The sequence below is a fragment of the Pseudopipra pipra genome, chromosome 2, assembly GCF_036250125.1.
Source record: "Pseudopipra pipra isolate bDixPip1 chromosome 2, bDixPip1.hap1, whole genome shotgun sequence".
Taxonomy (NCBI): Eukaryota; Metazoa; Chordata; class Aves; order Passeriformes; family Pipridae; genus Pseudopipra; species Pseudopipra pipra.
In genome coordinates, this window is record NC_087550.1 from 42,553,919 (window position 1) to 42,578,929 (window position 25,011).

Here is a 25,011-nt window from a genome sequence, read left to right on the forward strand (position 1 = left end):
CAGAGAGCCTTTTGGCAGAAATTTTAAAAAAGAGTACCAGATAAAAACCTCTGTAGGAAGCTGTAGCATATTTGATCCTTCCCTAGAGCCAGAGGACTGGACTATATAACCTTTGGAATCTATTCCATCCCTGCACTTCTAATTCAATGACCACATGATGTGCTTTAGTAAGGACCACTTATAGATTTTTTAAAAGAGTGCTCTAAGTGACATAAGGTTAGATAATTTCACAAGGCAGCATTTTCTTCCCCTAAAGGCACCCCTGTTTCCCTTGTGCTTACTTACAGATTACAGTGCTATTTAGCACAGCAAAAGACTGAGAAAGTTAACATAAAATACAGGTTGGGTAATTTTTGTAAGTACGTATACATCAATTATTAGGACAAAATCTGACCTGTTTTAAAAGATGTTCCATGAATAAACTGTTTACCAATAATCCCTAGCTTTAAAAAGTATGAATCATTGTCTAACAAATATTAAATAAACCAACAGTTTAAAAAAATTTTTTTTGAGGGATTTTAGTGCTAGATGAGATCACTACAGCACTGATATGCTTCATACAACTTTACCTAGTACTGCAACATACATACCCACATTGATGTTGGCTAGAATAATGCATTTGCATTATATATATTTTTAAGAAGAAATAAGCAGATAAAAATGGACACGTCTTGACTATCAGAATTCATGTAGGGACTTATACTTTTGAATAAATACCAGGTATGCTTACAGCATTTAGGGCATTAAAGACTGTTCTGATTTTCCAGGAAAACAGATTCTAGTTCTGCAAACACAGCACATGGCTATAGCTGAATGACAGCAATTATCTAGTCTGCAGCTTCTGTGGTGTGGGGGACGGGGGCTGGAAGCCAGCTAGAGCTGAGCCAAACAGACAGATTTATTTGAGATAAACTTTAACCCTACCATAGAGAGAATAACACAAGTGTGAATACAGAAAGGCCAAACCTGTGGGCTGAAAATGCATCTCCTAATCCAGGCAATATTGTATGAGCTCTATTTGATGTGAAAATTAAGCAGAAAATTGTGTGTATGTGTGTGTGTGTTTTAAGAAAATCATTACATTACATGATTTTTTTTTCAGAAGCTGAGAAATAGCTTCATGTAAGTAACTAATGCTTTGGTATAAAAGTATATATGGTATGATGGTAGTATACTTATTTCTTATGCAGATACAGCTCTGTTGGAACTGGGAAGGCTAAGACAATATCACAGGTGGTAGGTGAAAAGTATTATTTTTATTGGCAATGAACCTCACTAAAACTAATTTTTACTAGCAATTTAGTGTATCACACTGTACATTATTTAAGTATGATTTTGCAGAAACACCATTGAAGGTTTCCTGATTATCATGCTTGAAATATTTTTTATCAAATTAGCTTCACTTCATGAGCTAAAAAGACAGGGCAGAGGCTTTTTTTAAGCAATTTGTCCATTCTCTTTCTCACCCTGGATCTGGAAGCATCTTTTTTGCTCACCTAGCATCATCAATACTGAGGCTTCTGCAGCTGGAGCTAATGTGGTGATTCTCTGACAGTGGTGGCACAAGCCACACAGAAACCAGCTCACCCTTTCACATGGATGACAGCACTTGGGAGGTGAACAAGAGAAATGAGCTAAAAACTATCACCTTCAAACAAAGGTGAACTCTGGGGTGTTTTTTACAGGAAATGACAATTAGGTCAATACAGTAAAATGCTCTGGGTAGTGAACAGAGGCCATTCTTTATACTGTTCTGACAATTTCCTCACTCTGCTGTGTAGATTATGTCACAGAGGTTATGGCAAAACATTTTAATGAGAAGTGGTAATAAAATGAAAAATATTTTCTGTCAACTGTTGGTGAAAAAAAACACCAAAATACACAACAGTTTAGGGGGAAAAAATTTTTTTCCTGGAAATAGTATGTTGTTTTCATATGATGGGTTTGGGGTTTGGGTTTGGTTTTGTTTTTTTCTTTTCCTTTTTTTTTTTTTTAAATATAACTGAGAAAGTCTTTTTCTTTATTTAGGGAAAAGCAATTTTTATTCATAAGAATTAACATTTCAAATATCTGTAATTCTCTAAGTTGAGTTTCTGTCTCCTGATTTTCTTCTGGTTTCTTCCCATCTCCTTCCACACTGAATTCAGTTTCACTACAAAGTGTTCAACTGCAGGCGGGGTGTCATTGTTACTATGGCTATTGTTTACACAGAAGATTTAGAACCAACGTCCTACTCTCAGATAAAAAAAGGCAATTTTTAAGCACTGCATGATTCAGAAGGGGCATGTGCATGCATCCAGTCCATGGTAGAGGAACATGTTGGTGAATGACATTTCTTAACCTGTACCCTCCCTTTCAGAGAAGTACCAGATTTTTCAGTATGGGTCATTACTAGCCAGGCTCCTCAAATATATGCAGGGGAAACCTTTCTTGGGTACTTTATGAATAAGTATAAAAATAAGTATGAATAAGTATAAAAAATGAGAATGAAATACCCTTATTTTAAACACTATTTCATGTAAATTACTGACAATTGGTCTAACTTGTACAGTACCTAAAAGACTAGCAAGAATTCATTTTGAATTCAGGAATTATTGTAAGCAATGGGTAGAAGCTGGCATTAGCAAAAGTTGATCCTTTTCCCCTCTATAAACAATACCAGATGGGCTTAGGTGGAATGAATTTAAATTTGTGCATTTTCCCCACACACACACCTCTAATTGATGAGGAAATTGCCCTATCCTTCAGAATTGTCTGGCATTTACTACTGCAATAAGCTGTACTTAGGAGAGAAACATTGTTTCAAACTTTTGTGCTTTCTCACGTACATCCCACGATGCAGCCCAGTATATAAATATGGGCAGACGAAACCTATTACACCATTAAAAATGGAACAAATATGAGATCAAATGTAATGGGCATAGATTCCAATTTTGTTCTTGTATCAAGTTCTCGGGGACTGAAGCTGCCTGGAAGTATTGCAATACTAATTGATTGAGCAATGAAATGGCAGATGAAATTCCATATCAAAAAAATACAAAGCAGTGCACATGGGAAAAATAACCTTAACTACACATACAGAATGATAGGCTCTAAATTAGCTATTAGAACTCAGTAAAGAGATATGGAAGTCCTTATGAATAGTTTCCTGAAAACATTGTCTGCATGCTCAGAGGGAAATGACATTTTAGGAATGATTAGGAAAAGAAATTAAGTGAAACAGAAACCAGTTTTACACCTGAAAAAATGTGTCCTATTCCATGTGTCCTATTTTTCACAAAGCCATAAGAAGCAGCAGAAAGAATAGTGGCAAGGAGGATTGATATATAGCATAGATTATAGGATACAGGAAAAAGAAAGAGGTGACTGAAGGGTGACGTATATAAAACTATGGCTAATATAGCAAGGTAAAATATTTTTAGGTCTTTTTTTTTTTCCTTAGAGAAGTGCCAAGGAATGGTCAATATAAAATAATGTTTAAAACAAACTAAAAAAACTACTTTCTTTGCATAGGATGCACCTCTGGGACAACATACTTAAAAAAGGGGCAAAAACCACTGCACAGTAGCTACATGAGAAAGGTGTCCCTGTGGACACCAAAGATAGTGAAGAAGGAGGGGGAGGAGGTGTTTTGGGTGCTGGAGCAGAGATTCCCCTTCATCCTGTGGTAAAGACCCAGATGGAGCAGATATCAAAACTGCTGGATGACCCCATGCTGCAGAAGGTAGAGATGCCTGAAGGAATCTGCAGCCCATGGAGAGCCCATGCTGGACAAGGTTTTCTCCCAGGAACTGCATACCATGGAGAGCCTACACTGGAGCAGTCTTTTCCTGAAGAACTGTCCCCAGTGGGAGTGACCCACACCGGAGAGGGAAAAAGCATGAGGAGAAAGCAGGAGTAAAGCATTATGGATTGACCAGAAACCCTATTCGTCATCCCTCTGCACTGTTCAGGAGGAGGAGGGAGAAAAGTCGTGAAATAAGGAGTGACGTTGAGCCTGGTGAGAGGTATGTGTGGGGGATTATGGTTTTGTCCTTGTTTCTCACCCTCCTACTCAATTCCTAATTGGCAATAAATTAATTTTCCCTAATTTGAGTCTGTTTTGTGTGTGATAGTAACTGCTGAGTGATCTCCCTGTCTTTATCATGACCCATGAGCTTTTTGACCTTACTTTTCTCCTTGTGTTTTTGGGAATGAAAGTAGCTTGGTGGGCACTTGGCACCCAGACAATGTTAACCCACCAGAGCAGCATTGAGTCTAAAATCTTACCTCACCTTTCTTCCCCTCCAGTCTTAATCTTGATTACATCCCTGTTACCTCTTTTGTTTTGGCTTTTCTGTAAGATAAACGTTGTGATCAATTACTTGATCATTTGCCATTCACTTCTCAAAACTTACTGAAATACGATTTTTCCCCTTTGATGCTACAATTCTTTTTTTTTTTTTTTTTTGGTTGTGTCTTTTAAACAAAATTGCTATAGTATGGCCTCGTCCCCTTTCTTTCCTCTGCTTTCCACAGCTGCAAAAATGATCCTGAGCTGTCTGAGCAAGCGTCAAGTGGAGAACAGGATAATTTCCAGGAATAAAACTGAGTGATACCATTACAGGAATACTGGGTTCACCTCCGACAGTCAACATTAGAAAGCAAAGCTAGACAAATGCAGGTTTTAACAAATGAGAGTAGATATCAACTAGAACAACTTACCCAAGGAAGTGATGGATTTCCTGTCTCTTGAAGTCTTTAAATCAAGATTGGATATTTCACTAAAATATATGTTCCAACTCCAACAGAAATTACAGATTCAGTGTAGGAACCGCTGGGTGAGACTCTTGGTCAGCTCAGTTAAGACCACTGTATGACTCTCAAATTAAATTTAAATTAACATGCTACCATTGTATTTGAAAAAGACAAAAGCATATTTCTTAGCTCAGGTTGTAGGTAGAAACTTGCTGTTCCACCATAATAGACATATGTCTAAAATCCTAATATTTAATACATAATTGGCATGAATTCACATGAATATGTGCCATCAAATTAACTAAATGTTCTACCTGTTCCCAAGTACGCTTGCTCCTAGTGGCGAAGAACCAGCCAACCACAGAATTGTTATCCAGTTTTCATTACTTATTACTTGGATTTACGCAGTCAGAAAGTTAAATGCTGAAGGATGGAGGAAAAAAGGAACCAAATTTTGGGGAGAATTTAGGGAGACAAAGGAGGAAAAGCAAGCAAGAAAAAAAGAAAATCAAGCAAGAGCAAAAGCAGAGGTCACAAAATGCTATGGGTAAATAATGTGAAGCACAAGCTTGCGGATTCAGAGGAAAGAATGGAATACATGGAGGGAAAGTAAACAGAAGTAGATGATTTACTGAAACATAAAGGAATAAGCATTCTAAAATGCAGATGAAGTCTGTTTGCCATTGATCGTCAAAGAAATCTCTCAGAATGTAATTTATTTACAGGAACTCCACACTCTGCCAAACACACGCATACACACAGTCATGCACACAGTTACACGTGTCCATACTGATAAGACAGTCTATCTGTCTGTCTGCTTTCAATGCTCTTTGCTTACTTTTCTGAGTATGTGGTAGATGCTAAGGAGCTCACAATCATTCTTCACAAATCAGTCACCCTCCGCAGCAATTAAAGGGGTTGTCTTTCACCATAAAAGCAGGAGAGCTTGAGGATACAGGGTATAGTGATAAACTAAGAAAGTAAGCCTCAGTGAAAGGAGGCAAAAGTCTGATCTTAGAGCAAATGTGTGTTTCAAAACAGAGCCACAAGGTTCAAGTTAAAAATCAGTATTCTTTCACATTACCAATTAACATTTTAAAATTATGCTATTGGAACTCCAGTCATTCCCTGTGACTGACAGAAATCTCTCTGCAAAGCCACATATGAAACTAGAAGCTCCCTTCTCTGACATACAGCTATTGTTAGGTGATTTCATTACCTATCATTTATTATATATATCTTTTAATTATTAACTGCAACAGTCCCAGACTTCTGGCAGCTCCTCTGGGAAACTTCTAAGGCTTGAAAAGAAAAATTTAAAGGCACCAAAAGAAAAAGGGTCTAGACACAAAAAAGGCTCCATTATTTTTTTCCCCAGCTAAAAATATTTTAAAAAAAAGAGGAGGGAAAAAAAAAAAAAAAAAAAGGAGAGAAGGAGCGAGAGAAAAGGCGGCGGCATAGGAGCAGCGAAGTTTTCCTTTCATTTGCTCTTCTTCCCTTTGGCATGAGTGCCCACAAGCGCTGAGCGCTTCCCTGCTCCCGTCCCCGCGCTCCATCCTCCGCCGCAAAGCCCGGCGGCGCGGAGGGGGTCCCGCTGCTCCCGCGCGGAGCCGAGCGCCCCCCGGGGATGGGGGGGCCAGGCCTGCCCAGCCGCGTCCCGCCGCTCCGCAGCCGCTCAGCACATGCAGACCCGCCCAGCCACCTTCATTAATAATAATTGATACTTAATGGCACCAGCCCCGGGCTCGCAGGGATGGGCTGCAGCGCCCGAGCCCGGGGCACTGACCTTGCCTGGCCCCGCGCCCGCCGCACGAACTTCCGCGCCGCTGCGCGCCCGCGGAGGAGCGAGCGAGGAAAAAAGGGGGGGGCGGAAAAAAAAAAAAAACAAACCAAACCAGAACCGAAAAACACCCCCCCACACACACAAAAGTGAAGCCACACAACCACCCCCGCGGCTCTGGCGGCGGCGGGGGCCGCGCGGGGCGAGGCGGAGCGGGGCGCGCGCGGCGGCAGTGCGGGCGGCGGGGGGGGGCGCACGGCGCATGTCCGGCCGCGCCGCGCCGCGCCTCCAGCAGGCGCTCCTGCCCCCCCGCCGCCAAACTCACCACCATCTTCTGCATGTGCAACATTCGCAGCCGGACAGAAACCGCTCCCCGGCGATGGAGACTGCGGGAAAAATCCGCCGCGGCGGGGTGGCTTGCTGAAGCGGCAGCGGCCGCCGGGAGAGAGGCAGAGCGCGAGCGGGAGAGGATAGCAAACAAATACTAAAGCAAAACCACACCAAAAAAAAAAAAAAAAAAGAAAAGAAAAAGGGGGAGAACCTCTCTTTTTCTCCCCCTTCCTTTTTTTTTTTTTATTTTTTATTAATTTTTTTTTTTGTTCCTGATTTTGTGTGTAGCCTTCTCGCCCTCGATGCCTCTTTGAGCAGCATCCAGCGAGCGAGCGGGAGAAGGCGAGACAGAGAGGCAGAAGAGAAGATGAGGATAATTTGCAGACAGCTTGTCTTGTTGTTTTCTGGCTTTTGGGGACTAGCAATGGGAGCTTTTCCTAGCAGCGTGCAAATAGGTAAGCGCTGCATTGGGCTGCATGCGTGTGTTCAGGGGTTCAGTCTTTTGCGAAGTGAGTTGGAAAGGCGGCTCTAAAGGCAGTTTGCAGATTTCTCCTCCAGCACCATCCGATTTCCGTGCCTTCACGAACCATCCGCGTGTATTTGTGTATATGTGCCTCCGAGTGCCTGTGTGTGTAAATACATGTGTGCGTTCGCGTGCGTGCGGGAGGATGCTTGTCTTTTGCAGAACTCATTCCAGCTCCGGGTGTGCGATATCAGCAGGGCAGAAAGGGGCTCGGGGCTTGATGCCCCTTGGATGCTTCAGCCCCCTCCCGCTTTTGCCTGACTCCCGGAGGGATGGCGAGTCCTGTGCACGAGAGGTTGCGGTAGCCGGCACGGATGGGGGATAAAAGGCAACGCTGTCCTTCGTTCCCTTCTGTAGTTGTAAAGTTTAGGATTTTGTAGGTGTCTTTTGTAGGTGTCTCTCTGTAGTCCTGTGCCCCATCCTCACCCCTTTCCCATCGCCTCCGGCTTCCTTCCTTTCGGACGTGTTTCAGATGGGACGCAGCTATCTGAATTCTTTCCAGCTCAGCTCCATCACTGCATCATTTCTCGTGGACTTGTGAAGATGCTGCTAATAGGGCTGAGCTGCTTCCTGCCTGCACATGGCTGCAGAGGAGCAAAGTTCATTATATTCCTCTTCAATGCAGATTATCCTACACTGAGTTGGTATTTTCTTGTTTTTAATCCAGAAAGCATCGTTCCCCTTAATCAGCCTGCCACTTAATGTGAGAGATTGTTGAGTAGCTGATTTAGCAGTGTGTTCGGTATCAGGGAGATGGAGGCTAAGCACTTTAAAAGGTCATTGTAATCATGACAAATCTGGGTATTTATGTATGAAAGGGTGGAAATTGAGAAGTCAGAAAAGAAGCATGAAAGCATCAGGGAGGTTAAAATCGATTGACGACAGTGATTTAAAGGCAGTGGTTGTGATAATGAATACGATTAGTTCCTTATCCATTAAAGTCTTAGGACTTGCCTTACTGTGCGGCTTTGGGAGAGACAGTTGCTTTGCAAACAAAGATAGTAAGTAGCTTGCAAATGATTTACCCTGCTTCTTTTGCTTTTTGCTTTTTTTTGTGTTTTTTGTAGGTGGTCTCTTCATCAGGAACACAGATCAGGAATATACTGCTTTTCGATTAGCAATCTTTCTTCATAACACCAGCCCCAATGCATCTGAAGCACCTTTTAATTTGGTTCCTCATGTAGACAACATTGAAACAGCTAACAGCTTCGCTGTGACAAATGCCTGTAAGTAAACATGCCACTGATCCAACCACCTTATGGGTAAATTGCAGTGGAAAGAACAGGAAACCACATTCTTATCTTGCCTTTTAAATACATCAGTAGGTCTGTCTTCAGTACAGATACCCTTTGCAGGAGAGCAAAAGGGGCAGCAGTCCTTGTTAGTTCCTAACTGGAACAAAATCCCCTCTCCTGCCTTCTGCTGACTAACCTGATGTGACATTTACTTTAGTGTTATTACTGTAGTTTCTTGCTTCCGGGTTTCTATGGAGATGATTTTTGTTGTTGTAAAGAAAAATTGTGAATGTCACAATCAGTCCATAAACCCCCTCAGTTACTGTTGTTTGCTTTTGTGCATGGTGTGCCTTGCGTGTATTTGAAAATATATGATAATATTTGTACTTACAAATGGTTTTCTAATGGCTGGAAAGGAGATAGGGAAGCAGTGGTGTGCAGGATAATATATCTGAGTTGCTTGACGCTGCAGTTGATCTGGTGATGTCACTTGAGGCAGCCCTGCTCTTATATTCTAGGTTGTAAATGTCTCTTATCATTTCGTAATGCATACATCCTGTGGATATGTCTCTATGCATCCATACATTGGTGCCAAATCAAGTTAGTATCTGATCTACTTGATTTCACAGACCACCTCAACTGGAACAAATTCTCTTCCTACTATATATTTTATAAATACACACACACACCCGCATACACACAGATGCACATACACAATGAGAGGAAAACAGAATAAGAAATGCCCTTACCAAATGAGGTAACATTTAATTAATTTATTTTTTTAAAAAAAGCGAAGTATAATTAGGTGAACTTCATACATTTCAATCACCTCAGGGTCTTTATCAGTGGTTAAAACACATGCTGGATACTGTTTAATCTCTGAGAGTGGCAAAGTATCATCATGTATGTCTGGGTTCTTAAAAGGAATTCATGCTATTATGTAAGACAGTGGTATAAAGTGTGGCAAAGCTGAAGGCTGTGGTAGCGTTACTACTTTGATGTTCATATTTCAGGACTCTATAGGTTTTTCTCTGTGGCTGTTAAGTTTTCGAATCCCTCCTCTTCATTCAAGAGTGAATTGCCTCTGGAAGTAGATGCCCTAAGCAACATTGCTGAGCAAGTTTAAAATAGAAACATACTGGAGAATGTCTTAGTGTTCATCATGCCTTTAAAATACGTGCTGTGTTCCTCTTCACTTTCTCACTGCCATCTCTGTGGCACTTCTTAATATGTAAACACACAAGGTACTGTGCAGTTCTCATGTATAATTTATTTCATGACTGCTAAATTTATTTATATAAGTTTTCGGTACTCCAAGTTTCAGATGACCTTGCCACCTTATTTAAGAGGAAAAGCTTATGAGCTGCAAAAATGGCTCCATTCGTTTTATTCAGGAAAGACTGGTGTCCCATAAAGTGTGAATTCCATATTAACCAGTGTATTAGTTGTGTTTAGTGTGAAAATCAGTATCAAATTTTATAAGGTGAAAACATTTCAAAAGGTGCTTTGAAACTGGAAGGTATCAGATCTATGCAGGTGCAGTTCATTGAGAATATTTTACAATAGGTGTCAACTTTTGTAGGCACTGATAATATATTCCATGAAAATAAATGACACTAGCTTTTTTAAACTTTCATTTTTAGCAAAAGAGGAGGGGACTAAAATTTTGTATACCAAAATCAGTAATTTTAGGTGAAGTCAATTATTTTAGATTCTGCCTACAAATCTAGTTCTGACAAATAACTTCCGAGGCTATTGTTACTTTTTGGATTACGGATATTCCTCGGTACGTCTATTTGAATGTTAATGAATTAATTCTAATTTGCATAAATTTTAAATTTTCTAAAATTGGACCACTTCTCTATGTAAGACTAACACCATAGATTCAAAAAGAGTTTGCCCAAAACTTTGCTTAATTAGACTATTTGCACCTGATTATTCTCTCATTCCAACCACCTTAGGTTGTGTTTACCTTACATTGTTTGAACTGAGGAAAACCTGTTCTGTTATGTTTGCTGTCATTTGTAGCAATAGTGATTCATAACCTGATCCTTTTTTCTTTTTAACTTTAGAAATGACAAGTCCTTACAATATGGGGGGAGGCAGGGAAGAAAGCGAAAAGTAAATTTATATGTTTGTGTATGCTCATATAATTATGTAAATGTCTGTATTAAATAGACGTAATCCTACAGGCCTTATTTATGTTTGTACTTGCCACTTAAACCACTCGTATTTTTGCATTAGTCCGAATTTGTATTTATTTCATGTTTAGCAGCCTTGTGCCAATAATCTGACTACTACTTCTTTTTAAAAACATTTTAAATGCTGAAGAATACTTTTTAAACAAATCCCCTAATGAAATGCAGGCAAACTGACTGACAACTGAATGAACATATCTCATGTTCCTTAAACTAAATATGGGCAGAATACTGCAAAAATCAATTGTCTGATAGCTGGAGGACACTGGCTTCAATGTGATTGAATTTGCTGGCTTGACAGAGGCTTCTAAAGCGCAGATGTGTGAGATTTTCTAACCTAATTAAAGAACCCCCACCATCAGCTCTGAATTAAGTGATTTCATGGCAATGTGAAATGATAACTCTTTGCTGAACCTCTGTGAAACAGTGGCTTTGGATCTTGCTGTTTGTGTAAAAATTACTCAGAGCACATGTCCCTAAATATACAGTACAAAAGCCTTAGAGCTGCTGGTATGAGATGAATATTCATGTGAGTTCAAGCATAAAGCTCTGAGACATGACCAGTTCCCTCTGCTTCTGTTTCCATTTTCTTCAGCGATTATTTCTAAAGATTGAGGGCCTGGCCCCTTGCATGTGTTAGGGACAGTAGACAGATTATTCCAAAGGATTATGAATGGCATATTAGCAGCAGATAACTCACTGCAACATCCTAAAAACTTTAATTTTTCTTTTCTATTCACTAGATAAAAAAATATATGTCCAAAGGCTCACTCAGGAGTGCTTTTGGAACTGGAATAATTTTGTATATTCACTGTAAAAGCTAGTTTCTAATGGTTATTTTACACATTTTTCTTTTCTTCAAACAGGCCCAGAACATTAGTGTTTTTATTCTAAATCATGAATGCATATGAAATGGCTTGCTTTAGCAGATAAAATCTGTTGTAAATTAGCAAAATTGATCTGATCTATATCGGTTTGGAGATAGTCATCTTTCTTTCCCCTTTGGATTTGTGTGTTTTATTTAAACTCTGTTCATTTCTTTTGCACTACATACATTATTCAGAGAATCCCTCTTACTGACAAAGCTAAAATTATTGCAAAACATGAATAGTACAAGATTCTTACCCATCAGAACACAATACACCAGAGCTGAAACATTTGTCTATTGGCATACATTGGTTTGCACTTTATAAGCAGGAAATTCTGCTTGTGATTAGAAATCTACCTACCTTCAGCTTGATTTCACATGTTGGAGCAATGCATTGATTTTGGAGAGGATTATATATATTTATTCTTTCGCTGAATGCAAAATAATTTTCTCCCCTCCATACACCTTCTATATAGTACGTTAGTATACCTCAGCAACACAGTTAATGTGCTTGAATACTTATGAGAGGTAATGCTATAATTTTACAAAGAACCAATTGCCTTCTAGCTCCTGTCTTGTAGTCGAGAATTCTTCTGTTGAAGTTTCAAAAATCCTTAATATATAACCAGTTTGCAGTTCTTGTACAGAATTGGTTTAAATGGGGAAAAAAGAGATCAATTCAAGTCTTTTATTATTATTTCATACTAAAAATAAAGCCTTTCTCTTTGAGTCTGTTTGAATTCATGTGTGTTCTGAGTTGAATATATACCTAATAAGCGTAATTTAGGGTAAATCAGACATTCCTTTCCTCTTTTGCACAGTTCCATTCTTAGTAGCTTTTAATCTCGGTAGATACAAACCCCTCAAAATATAACTTTGTTTATTATGTGCTACATGGATCAGAAGAAAAGCCCACTGGAACTAAAAATTTTGTATCTTGGAATAACTTTCCTCTTTTTCCAGGAATTAGTCTCTTTAACTCTTATGCCCTCTGGATTTTTGTGGGGTTGATGACCTGAAATCAGAGGGCCTAATTCTTCCTCACCGGTGGGAATGCAGTGTCTGGGGGAGATCCACTGAGGTTAGAGGCAGCCCTGAGGACAGACAGGAGCCTCCCTCGTCAGCCTCACCTCTCTGTGGGTCTGTCTCTGGACTTGTGCTTGCTAGTGAGAGGAAAGGCAATGTTATCTTGGAGTTAACTTTCTGCTGAGACCTCCAGAAAGCTGAGGAAATAGACTCAAATGTAATATTGCCCTTATATTGTGACTATCTGTCATTTTACTTACAGCAGTTTCAGCTTTGATTTACTAAGCTGCATCATAATGGGATTTTCATTAAATTTGGTTATTAATTCTGCTTTATAATTACAACTCAGTTTAGCAATAGAAGCGTAACCTTAGTTGAATAATCAGTGTCATTTAAAACCATGGTGTTCTTTATTTAGAAAGTGAGGTTTCGTACAGCTGAATGGTATTTTGCTATCAAGAGCTGAGCGGTATTCCCAAGGATGCAGTTTGGAGCATATTGAGGGTTACCATAAAGGCACACCATACAGTCAGGTTTGAACTGCAAAAGCAAATAGTGTGCAAGTTGGCTAGAAAAATGGAACTGCTTTAAATTGTACCCTCCTAAAATAGGATCGATTACAAAACTCTGTTTGAACTGAGTGTTTTGCTTAAATACATGGAGTTTACCTCAAGCAATAATTGAAAACAGTTTCTCTTAAAATTTTTGTTATTAGCATTTGCTGATGGAATCAAATAACGTATGTGTATTTTGGTGTCATCTGCCATAAGGATTCTGTATATTCTTAAGATATAAGATCCATATTCAAAGAGTTTCATTGCTCTAAATGTGATACTTGTAAATAGCCATACAACAGAGAGTAGATCAACTATCAATAGCTCCAATACATCAGAGTCTGGGTCTAATTTTCAAGGTTATTGTTGGGAAAAGAAATGATGGACCTTTGCTGAAATATAGTCAGATTTCTACACTGAATATTCTGAACATCTATTTTCCTGCCATGAAACAAGACTTTTGTCCTAGCATGTTACTGGACTCTCTAAAAGTGTACTCAAAAGCTTTATTTAGCCTATAGAAATAATTTAGTCTTCGTTTCAGAGGACTAACAACAAAGATTGTGTTCCTTCATTCCTCCAATGCAGTGCAGTACTCCTTGTATAGGACAAAGCACTTTAACAAGTAAATTAAATTGATTAACTTCAGCTTTATAATTGTAATCTAAGTTTGTATGCTAGTCAAAATAACTCATGCATGTCATTTTTAGGTCTTGATTGTTTTGAGATTTGCTTGTTCGTGAGAGAAGACATCTGCTTTGATTTTTTTTAATGGTTTTAGATCCTACTGTGAATTGTTCAAATTCAGATTGTGAGCAGGTGAAGTTCTTTGGATTTAAACATGTTGGACCAAAGAATCATTTCCGAAAGTTCTTATTCCTTAGTATATGATTGATTTAAAGGGTATGAAATTTGTGATAATGCAAAAGTTAAGAAGTCCATATGATTGCACCAGTGTAATTTATAGGAAAAATTGGCCTCTGCTCTGGATTTACGTTCCTCTGAGTAGTTAGCTTGAGGCAAAGATTTTGGACTAATACAGCACGGTCTGCTTCTGCAACTGAAGTGGGCATACCAAAATTATGTGATGGGACACAAAGTCAAATTAGATAATTTATTCCTGTGCAAGTCAAGAATTTTTCTGAATTTTGGAAAACAAATTTACTAAAAGTATCTTATTTGGAAATTTTGGTGTTGCTTTACTTTTAATAATTTTCTAAGAATTTTTATTATCTTCCTCTGTCTAGTTTGGGTTCCTACATATCTTTATTTATTATTATTATTATTATTATTATTATTATTATTATTATTATTATTATTATTATTATTATTATTATTATTATTATTTTAAAGGTCTTACTGGCTTTTAACAGTGTTGATGTGTATTCCCTTGTTTATCAATGCAGATACGGGTTGAGTACTCTCAAAAATTCTGTATTAGTGATGTCTGCTGTCAGGAACCCGTTTGAATAGAAAGGCTATCCTACATTTTGGCACTCAGAGACATTGTAGCATTTTCCAGAGTCCTCAGCAGCACCTGCCTTTCCTGTGAGACCTGCTTACTGCTGAACACTTTGGAAAATCTGTCCTCTGGGCAATAACACATCAGTCAACTCTCTTCCCTCAGTAGTGCTACTTCCCGGTGAACACTGTGTTTCTTCCCTGATCTTCTAATTCTTTTTCCCATAATCCTGATGAAGTGTCTGCCTGACTTGTTCAAATAATTGCAGCTATTAGGTTTTTGGTTCCTTGTGGTAAGAAGATGGAACCAGAGTGGCACATACCCATCACCATTGCCTTGGCAATGCATTGGAAAGGCGCCACTTACCCTTCCTCTTCACCAGTTCCTCCAAAACTCCAAAACTGGTTATAGATAAGCTTTATGTTGGACTCAAGAGGGAATACCAGGACACTTACTATCACACTGTAGTACTGTACTGGCTGGGTTTTGGCCAGCTATGCTAATATTGACGAATTCCAGTACCAATACTGGCCTTTGTCCCGCAGTTATTTCCCCAGACAGAGCTGCTTGTGATTTAAATACAGGCTCTAACTGAGCAGTGATTGCAGATTGGAACCTGTTATAAAGAGGGAGTAGAAGGAATTAGCTTTTTTGCAGGGTGAATATGTTCTCATTCTTTCATCTCGTAAGTCAAATTTTTAAAAGTATGAAATTGCTTAACTCCTATTATTTTTAAAAAACAAAATCTTTAGAAATTGGACCCCTGGTCCAATAATTGCCTGTTTTCAGAGAATGTCATTTGGGCTGCTGTCTTCTCATGTTCCACAGGCTATTTCAGTGTACTTGTATGTAACAATTGCTCCTGAAAAATGCAGGTTTGTGCTGTACCTTTCACTATATTCATGGGCAACATAAGCATGACTGCAGGTGTTTTTTATTGTGAATATAAATACAGCACAAAAGAGACAAAAAGTACTTTTCACTGGCTTATTTATTAGATTATTTGTGGGGAAAGGCTTTAAACACATTTTGAAGACATACTGAAATATATAAATATTTAACTACTCATAAAGCTTCTCTGTTTCTCACATTCAGACCCAATGTGAGGTAGCTTCTGTGCCACTTCAGTATGCATGCTCTTCCAGTTGCTTTTATGGTGTCTTTCCATAGTACACTCTTAAGCACATAAAATTTGAACTTCATTTTTATTTGCACATTGTCTTTTCATACAGTTCAGGTATGCCTAGTGAATATCCATCAAAAAGGTGGTTTAGGAAAGTTCACAGGTAGGGAAAGTTAATTGCTGAAAAGAATTGAGGCTTTTAGGCTTTACTTGCCACAGCTCTACAGGATATGGAATTTACTTTTTCACACTGTGCTGCACAAGGTGATGCATATGTTAGTATTAGAAAGTATTATACAAAATAATTAGGAATTATTATACAAAATATTCTGGTTTTGTTCATTTCTTTCGCAGCTATACATTATGCTTTGTTGTTGGAACTAGATGATCTTCAAGGTCCCCTTCCAACCCAAACCGTTCTATGATTTTGTGATTTCTTTTTGTTAGAGATTTCACTGATATCACGTGGCTTCATTTTTCAATGTCAGGGTCAGATGTGTTTCCCCAGTGGGTAAAGTGATTTGTGTAATACATATTCAAGGCAGAGACAGGGGAAAGAGAATAAATGCTTGTAGACCAAAGACCGTACAAAATGTAGCATATTATTTGTCCCCAAAAGCTTCCCGTTCTGCTTTAATATTCCTGATGCACAGTAGAAGTATTTCACGCTACTAGTTAATGTGAAATATGGGTCTGGATGGTGCTGTGTTAAGGTCTGGAAAACATTAAGTATAAGTGAGAAAGACTTTATCAAGCACAGATACATTCATGTAAAATTCAGGAGAAAAAGCTGCAATTTTTAATTTTTAAAAGCATATGGCTATCAGTACACTGAGCCCTATGTTTCCTCACTGAAACTGATGTGGGGGGAAAAGGAACAATATTTTACAGGACCATGGTCTCAGCAGAGTAATGTAGGATCTTATATTAGTGATTTTTCTCCAGTTTTTCTGTGTCCTGGAGAGGCTTGCTAAAAAAGGCCTCCAGCCTTGGTCGTTTCCATTTGTTTAAACTGAGAAGAGTGTTTAAGAGTGGACGTTTCAGAAACACTGCAGCTGGGAAGATAATTTCCTTTAAAAATCAATAGTCACGGACTCTTGGCTGACTCAGGAGTTTTTCTCACTTTTCCAAACAGAAAGCACAAGCCAGGTAAGAAGCTGGCTTTTGGGGCTGTTTGCATACCTTGTTAATGCTGTCTTGTATCTAGCTGTTTGTGTGCCCTCCTGTTGTGAGCTGGTCAGAGTTTTTTCTTTCTCATGTTCTTTTTTTAAAAATCAGTATATTTGTGATGTGTTATTATATAGATAAGAATTGGAGTTTCTGTCTGGAGGCACAAGCAAATGTCCAAGGAAAAGAACATGAGAGGTGTATTGGCAGGACCTACATCTGCATCTGTTGCGGGATTATATATGCCCCCTGAAAGTGTGTGTCTGGAAGGTCAGGAGTAATGGCATATGGAAGTGATCCAAGTTCTTACAGATGATACAGGAAAGATATGAAAGCAGTCTGGGGGATGAAATGTTGTCTGATGGCTATGAGCACCTTGCTTCAAAGAAGAAAAAGTAAAGGTCAAAAAAATAAATGGGAGAATGGATAGCATGTAATAACGTTCACAGATTATTGTGTTGTAAGGCTAGATGGTACCATTTTGATCACCCAGTCTGACTATCAAGATGGTAGTCAGCCAGCCTCAATTAATTCCTTTATCCAACTCATAATTTCTCTTTCCAAATAAATCCAGTGTTGAATTGAAGACTGAAAAAAATTACAGGTAAATCGTCATATCATCAACACATCATTTGGATATGTCACTCACTGTCTTTATTTATGCTGAATGTAGGAGTCATACAGAGTAGGCAAGCAGAAAAAAAATGCCTACTGCGTTTGTTGTTGGTCTTTAATTTAGAGAGATACCATAATCAACATGATTTGCATACAGTTGTCACAGTTGTGCAGCTCCCAGAGCCCTTGATTTGTTCTGGCTGGTTGGTATTGTGTCTTGCCTGCACAGAAGGATGGTGTGGGACACCCTTAGTAGCATGGCTTATGCCATGGCAAGACATGTAAGGACTTACTGGGGCCTTTCTCAAGTTCCCTTGAAAAATACTTCAGGTGGACACAAATGGAGGGGTGTAGGGGGTTCCTCTCCTGAGGAAGAACATCTAACCCCACAGAAGGGACTGTGGCTTGTAGCAACAGTAATATAAGGTTGGTAGATATGTTCAAAGACCATTAAGTACATTTTTTCTAACAAATGTATACTAATCTCCATTATGTGTATTCACAGACTCTACCTAAAAATACAGCTTAGTGGTCATACATGTTCCATATATTTCACTTTCTATGAGCCACAGAGGATGTGAATCTATTACTGCTTTCACCTGGAGAGTTCGGGCTGTTAGCTTAAGCTACCAAGAGTTATGAATTTAGCTTTGAAAATCCCTGGTTTCATCTGCTTTTTGTGTTGGAGGAGATGGCAGCCTGAACACAAACATGATGATGAATAAGATTTAATGCAAAAGAATATTTGCAGAAAGCAAAAGACTGGATAAATGAATAGCAGAATTGCTCCCATAGCTGTCTTTGATGATCTGTTGTGCTATTCTGAATAGCAAATGCATATGGAAAGAGGAAAAAAGGACAAATCCTTTCTTTCCTTATACCAGAAGTCACTAAACCAGGGAGAAATAGTAACAGAAGACCTCAGCAATTAATTATTGGTATACTAATAGCTGTACTTACAGCATCTTGTTTGCTATCACTCCATCCATTAAATGGTTTACTTAAATGATTTATTATTCAGTTATGGTTAAAATCAGCTGGAAAATTATGAGGTATTTTCAGATAACTCAGAAGAAGAACAGGCACAGTTAATGCAAATGCATGTCTGTGGCATATAATTGGCAAAGTTCAGCCAGGCGTTGTGTGAGATGATTTTGAGCCCAGGTAGGAGGTGGGTCTGCCCTAGTTCTTCAGGGACCTTTGCAGACCCAGAACTGACAGATTAGGTGGAGTTAGGACATGAACAAGTTTGGGGCCTTGCACCTGCAGTTGTTCTTTGTCCTCCATTGACCCTCAGTTAAGAGGGAGAAGGGGTTCAAGACACAACAGGAGTTGTGTATTTAAGAAACACCATTATTCAGTGTTTGGGTAAGAGGTTTCAGAGAGCGGAGAAAGGACTGAAGTGCAGCACTGCTTGCTGCATGGGGAATTTTCTGCTTCTGAAAACAGAGTAGGAAGGTGTGGCTGGTGCATGTGAACCAGGGATTACAGCTGGAGTGAGCTGACGTGATTCTGAGAAACTTTAAGGTGAGCATGTGGTTGTGCCAAGCTGACAACTTAGTATGGATGGGGAATTAACACCTAGTCCACATGTCCAGTGGAGCACAGGAAGAGTTTATAGATATGGAAGAACTTTAGACAAAAAATACTGTTCAAAGAGACACAGAGAAAATTCTATTCTCTTCCATCAGCCATTCTTCTCTCCCTGCTTTTTATTGTGACATACTCTAGCTTTTCATGACAAAATGGGAACAGGGTTCAAGAAGCGCCATCAGTGGAAGCAGTGGACAGGATGCTTCCCAAGCTCCGCTCCACTGGAGAACATCCCAGCCTTCCAGAAGCTAAGTCAGATGTCCCATAGCTACCCCACGGCTAGGGACAGGCTGTTGTGGCTTCTGGGTTCGGCATCCAGAAGCCACAATATCTTATTAGCTCCTGTAATGTATTGATTACAAATAACCGTCAGCTTAACTACTGTAGGGAAAGGAAGGAAAGAGAAAGGGTATAAAACATTTGTTTCTTGCTTATAAACAGAAAAGAAATGAAATCCTTATACAACCTCAGAAAAACTGTTCTTGTTTCCATGTCTTGTCTTATTTGACCCAGTCTGCTTTAGACTCCATCATGGTCAATACTTTAATATTTTGAGGGAATGAGTGGAAAGAGGAAGTGGTGATGCTGTACCACAAAAAACAGTTTATACAGGTGAGTTGGATTGCTTTCCTCTGTTCTTCTCTGGGTCTCTGGCAGATGGTGAAGGACTCTTGTATTTTTGTTTCCTGATGAAAACCCCAGAAAGCCCATCATTCTTTCAGTTACTGTTTATGATGGGAATCTTGTGCACTTCAGAACAGCTGGCAGGCACCAATGCTTCACACCTTAATCACATTTTCTTTGTCAGCCTTTCACATACTATACTAAATGGGAGACTACCAGAAAATCCTTTGAGCAATTACAATAATAGGATAATAATAATTATTGCAGTTCCTTGCACTTATTTAGTCTCTGTGAGATTAAAATGAAATCAGCATAATGTTACCCCTTTGAAAAGGTGTGGATATCCCCTGCCAGCAGCATCACCTTGAGAAACTGCTCTCCAGGGCCTCACCTTCCAGTTCCCTTATATTTTATATGGTAAGGCAGGGCTGTACTGCCACCTTCCTATTCATGTCTGTGAGCAATTGACTGCACAAATGAAGTCGTGAAAGATAATGTGAATGAGGGAAATCAGCACCATGGAGAAGGTTTTTTTCCTCCGTGTGCCTATAAAAGACAGGAGGACGTTAAAGGGTGATCTCTCCAGTTCAGAGGGAGCATGCTTACATAAGACATTTTCTGTTCTTGACTGCACATCGTGTAGATCTTAGAAGTACTAGTGAGAGTTAGGTGTGTGCAACCACAAATGCAACACAGAAGTATAGCTTTAAGCCTGTTGGTTTCTTAAGATGTACATTCAGATAATGCACTATCTTCCTGTCTGGTCCTGTCTGTGTAAGTGTTGTCTGCAAACTGTTGGATTATTGGCGAAATAGGTTAGCAGTTTCTATCTACTGAAATAAAATCCTATGGGGCCTTTTCCTACCCCTCCAGAAAAGTGTTTTGCATTTAATTAAAATTATGAAGTTCAATGTCAAGTTTTCACATTCATGTACCTATTGTTAGTGCTGTGGTGATGGTAAGTTCCTTAAGGATATGTGTAACCATATTAAGCTGGTGCTGTATTTTTATCACCAAGACAAAAATAGCAAAGTGATTAAAAATCCTAGACTTTTTTTTTGTGTGTGTGTGATGCAGACTGTAACTTTCCATGTTGACAATACAGAACAACTCTAGCTTTTATTGGGAACCTGTCCCTTTTTCTCACCTCTCTCAGTAGACAGAGATGGAAGCATTCAAAACCTGTCAGAAGACAGGAACACAGCTGACTATTTCCCTGCATCTGTAGCATGGGCTACTGAAAGAACTGTGTTTGTCACTTCCATTAATGTGGGTATCTTGATGCTTGACTTCAAGAGAGAAAATAATGGTTCAGACTTCCTAAAATCCAGGATGTACCACAATTCTGGCTCTCTGTACAGCAAGTTGTAACCCACAGTAGACCTCCACGGAGGGCAGCCTGGATGTGGCCATTCCCAGAATTGCAAATATCTTTATTTTTATAATCTTTATTGAAATATCTTTACCTACAGCCAGCCACTCATCATTGTATGAGAAGGCAAACGTCAGATGTTATACTGTAGTACTTCTCACTCTCTTCTGTGGTCATCCTCTCCAAACAGAAGATATTTTGGTCCCTGATGTCTGTTTGGATCTAATCCCCTGGAAATTATAACATATGACAGTGGTCCGAAAGGATTACAGTAGAGGTTTGCTGGGTTATTTTGTTTCTTACACTACTGTGTCTGTCCTGGTAGTTCCATCTCCATTTGGCTTTGCCAAGGACATGAAGAGAGCAGAAGTGGCTGGCAACCCTATCCTTCTTTTTTCTCCTGCATCTGTTTCATCCAGGAAAGCCCCTACCCAGATTAATTTTTGGAGCTCAGACTGTTTGGTTTTTTTAGAATTTTTACTTATGTTTTAAAAGTATGAATTTATGCACTTGGCTGACAGTATTTGTCCCCAAGAAAGGAGATTTGGGATGATAGGGATAGGTCAGTGAGGCTACGCTACAGCATTTTTGGATGGTGTCTTAGGTTTAGTTTCGGAGGCAGACACATGCAAAGACATCTTATTTGGTTTCTTCTGTATTTAGAGAAAGCTTTATAAAACACTTAAATATGTTTAAAATGCTCTATTTTGGCTTTATGTGAAGAACTGTAAACCTTTAGGAGATGCTTTTCAGGAAGACACTTTAAGATACTTAATGCATTGCACATCCTGGCAGGGCAAATTCCAATACTCTTTTGGAAGCATGGATGGGAGTTAATTTACTTAGACCAAGTTGTTAATTTCTGGTTGAAACTGTTGCCCCGAAATGTCTGTAAATGTTATAACAGAGAGCTGTCTTTCTGTACATATACTACTTTATACTACTTTCAGCTAAACCAATGATCAAAATACTAAATCTAGCACTCAGACAGCTTTTGGATTTATGACAGTCCCTGAAGGACTTTGCCTTACAGTTACTCATATAGGTAGTTTTTAAAATTTATGACAGAAATAATAACTCTGTGGTAATATTCATCTGATTGCTTATTTAGAGCACTCAGTGTGAGAACAAAAAAAATGAGCAGCTAGAAATTCCCAGGGCAAAGCTTTGGCTCAGTGCTCTGCTGTCCCTCTCAGGGTGGGGAAGCCAGAGACATTTCAGAGACTTAAGGCAATTTTCAGAATTTGCAGAGATGTAACACCAAAGTGAAATTTGACCTGGAGCAGCAACCAGTATTAGTAATTTAATGGTATTTTAGGTGCTGTACTTATCTATTTCAACTTAATTACTGTTTTCTGATATTCAGGGATGTGCACATGCACTGTAGAAGCATTTAGCGAGTCATCTCTGTCCCACTCCCCATCACAGGATGATGGTGATTTTCAGCAGCTTTTTCTGCCCCTCTTGCTACTCTGTCATTGTCAGTGGTGCTGCCCAGAGCACACTCTGGATCTCGGAGAGGTTGCAGCAGATCTCTTGGGTCTAGGCAGTAAAGAGGGCACCCTGGAAAAACATAAACAGGCATCTGGAGATGAGTGGAGTCAAGTCTCAGTGAGCTGCCTAATATGGTGTTGTCCTGCCTTCTCCTTTCCCTCCTGGACCATCACATCCAAGGTTTATGAAAGGGGCCTGCCAGCTATCAGGGATGATTTATATATATACATATATATATATGTATTTTATATTTTTTTCGTCACACCTGCCATCTGTGCTTTCCATATTCTGTAGTCAAATAGACCAACTGTAACCTGAAGGAAAGTCCTTCTGCAGTGGGGACAGAAAATGTCCTTCTAACATTCATGTCTTTCTGGGAAAAGGGTTAGTGATGTGATCAGGTGTGAGCAAGAGATACAAGCATTCAGGTGTAATCTTTCGGGTACGCTTGGGATGATGGTTTTGCTTTGTTGTTGTTGGTTTTGTTTTGTTTGATTTGTTTTTTTTGTTTGTGTTTTTTTGTTTAGTTTTTTTTTGCACGTTCAAAACCAATAAAGAAGAATTGCCTGTCTAAAGCTTACAGATCTTAAAAAAATTTAAAACACAGTGGGTGAATGTAGGCAAAGCTGATACTTTCCATTTCAGTGAGACACACCAAGGGCGGGTGTTGTGTTGGATTAATGCTATTTCACCTGTTGAGAAGCTGCTGCCTCACCGCCACTCAGAGATGTGCCAGCACTCCCAACTGGGGCTGGAGGCACCCCTCACTGCAGGATGCTGGTGTCTCTGGCCACTATCCCATCCCAGCTTAGCCTCAGGAAGGGATGTGTACATGCACGGGTAACAGGCAGGGCTCATTATGGGATGGGGCTGAGGTTAAGCTGGTAGAATTGTACAAAAGCCATGGGGAGACTGCAGCTATTTGGAAGTAATGGAACAAACCTGGATTGAGCTCCAGCTGTGCTGAGCAGTGCCCACCTCAGTGGCTGGCTGCCAGGGGCCGAGGTCTGAACAAGAAGCTGCCTGGTGCCTGTCCACCTGCATCCTCACAGGAGGGAGGGTAAGGCAGCAGGACTGGAGAGGGCATCAGCATTTCTTCCACAGAGGTAAGAGCCTGTAAACACTGATTATCAGCCTCAGACTTACTGCAGAGTACTGTCATTAAAAGCTCAATTGCGACCACTAAGATGAATATAAGTGACTCCAAAAATAGGTGATTTCAGAGAGAAAGTTTCAGACCTCTTAATAAGCAAAATAACCAGAGCTTGTTTGTATGCCTTGAAATTATGTAGAGCTTTTTGCTTGCTCTTTAGGGTTAATACATTGTGGCTGTGTCATAAGAGCATGTCTGCTAAGTGTTTCTAGCAAGACTTCTTGAAATGCTGCCAGAGACCTGGAGAGCTGCATACCTTGCTTTTAACACAGAGAGACAGCTCTGTGCCAGTGCATAGCCAGGAATGTAAATACCAAATTTTAATTATCAGGTATATTCATAATTCATTAATAGGAGACAAATAGCCTGAGATGGCTTTGCAGCGCAAGAAAGATAAATGGAAAATGGTGCATAGATAATGGATGCTGGAGTAGAATGTGTGGAATTTTTCTTTCCTCCATTTTGTCTTGCTGCAGCTATTTTTCTTGAATTCTCAAAGTCACTCCAGGAAAAGGGACTGGAAATAGGACAAATGTACATCCATCACAGATGTTCAGAATTCTGAAACTGAGCTTCAAGTACGCTGTGAGCCGCTGAATGCAAAAGCCAGAAGAGCAACTGTAATGTTTTGTATGTTCTGTGACAAATGTTTCTCCAGTTATTTAACAGCACCCATTTTAACTTTTGGATGTATTGAATAAAACACGTCTTGACCATATCCCTTCCATTTGTTCATGAATACATAAGTTTAACTGACTTCAGGATAAATATTCTGAGAACTTCCTATCAATTTGGGTAGTATGATAGATGATATGTCATTGATTTAATGACATAAAACCATATGTGGATAATGAACTTCTCACAATCTTTCTCTGGTAAACATGCAATCATCTGCTTCAACAATTGTTTTTCAGGCTAAATTAAAAGTAGCGTGTGAGGAATGTAGTGTATATTCAATATATCACATACTCAGCTGTAACTTGAGTCTAGACAGAAGAGTACACTATTACCTAACCATCAGACTGGCTTTGGAGGTCTACTCAGCGATAAGAAAATGATGGGTACTGAATTTTATATGATTAGGGATAATTGTTATAACTGGCAATGCTTTTAACCTAAAGGTGAATAAATGGCACCTGTGCAATATATTTGTCCAT

At 39.4% G+C, this 25,011-nt stretch overlaps 1 protein-coding gene across 11 annotated transcripts in view; it reads left to right on the forward strand.

The window, feature by feature from the left end:
* The first annotated feature begins 6,765 nt into the window (after positions 1-6,765).
* Positions 6,766-25,011, forward strand: part of GRIA4 (glutamate ionotropic receptor AMPA type subunit 4) — a 222,345-nt gene continuing 204,099 nt past the window's right edge. For all 11 annotated transcript variants that reach the window (XR_010428247.1, XM_064645177.1, XM_064645178.1 and 8 more), the window contains exons 1-2: positions 6,766-7,302; positions 8,438-8,596. Coding sequence is in view for 10 of the 11 variants with exons in the window: in XM_064645177.1 (XP_064501247.1) it covers positions 7,215-7,302; positions 8,438-8,596 (247 nt within the window). In the remaining variant the exon portion in view is untranslated. The remainder of the gene's footprint in view (positions 7,303-8,437; positions 8,597-25,011) is intronic.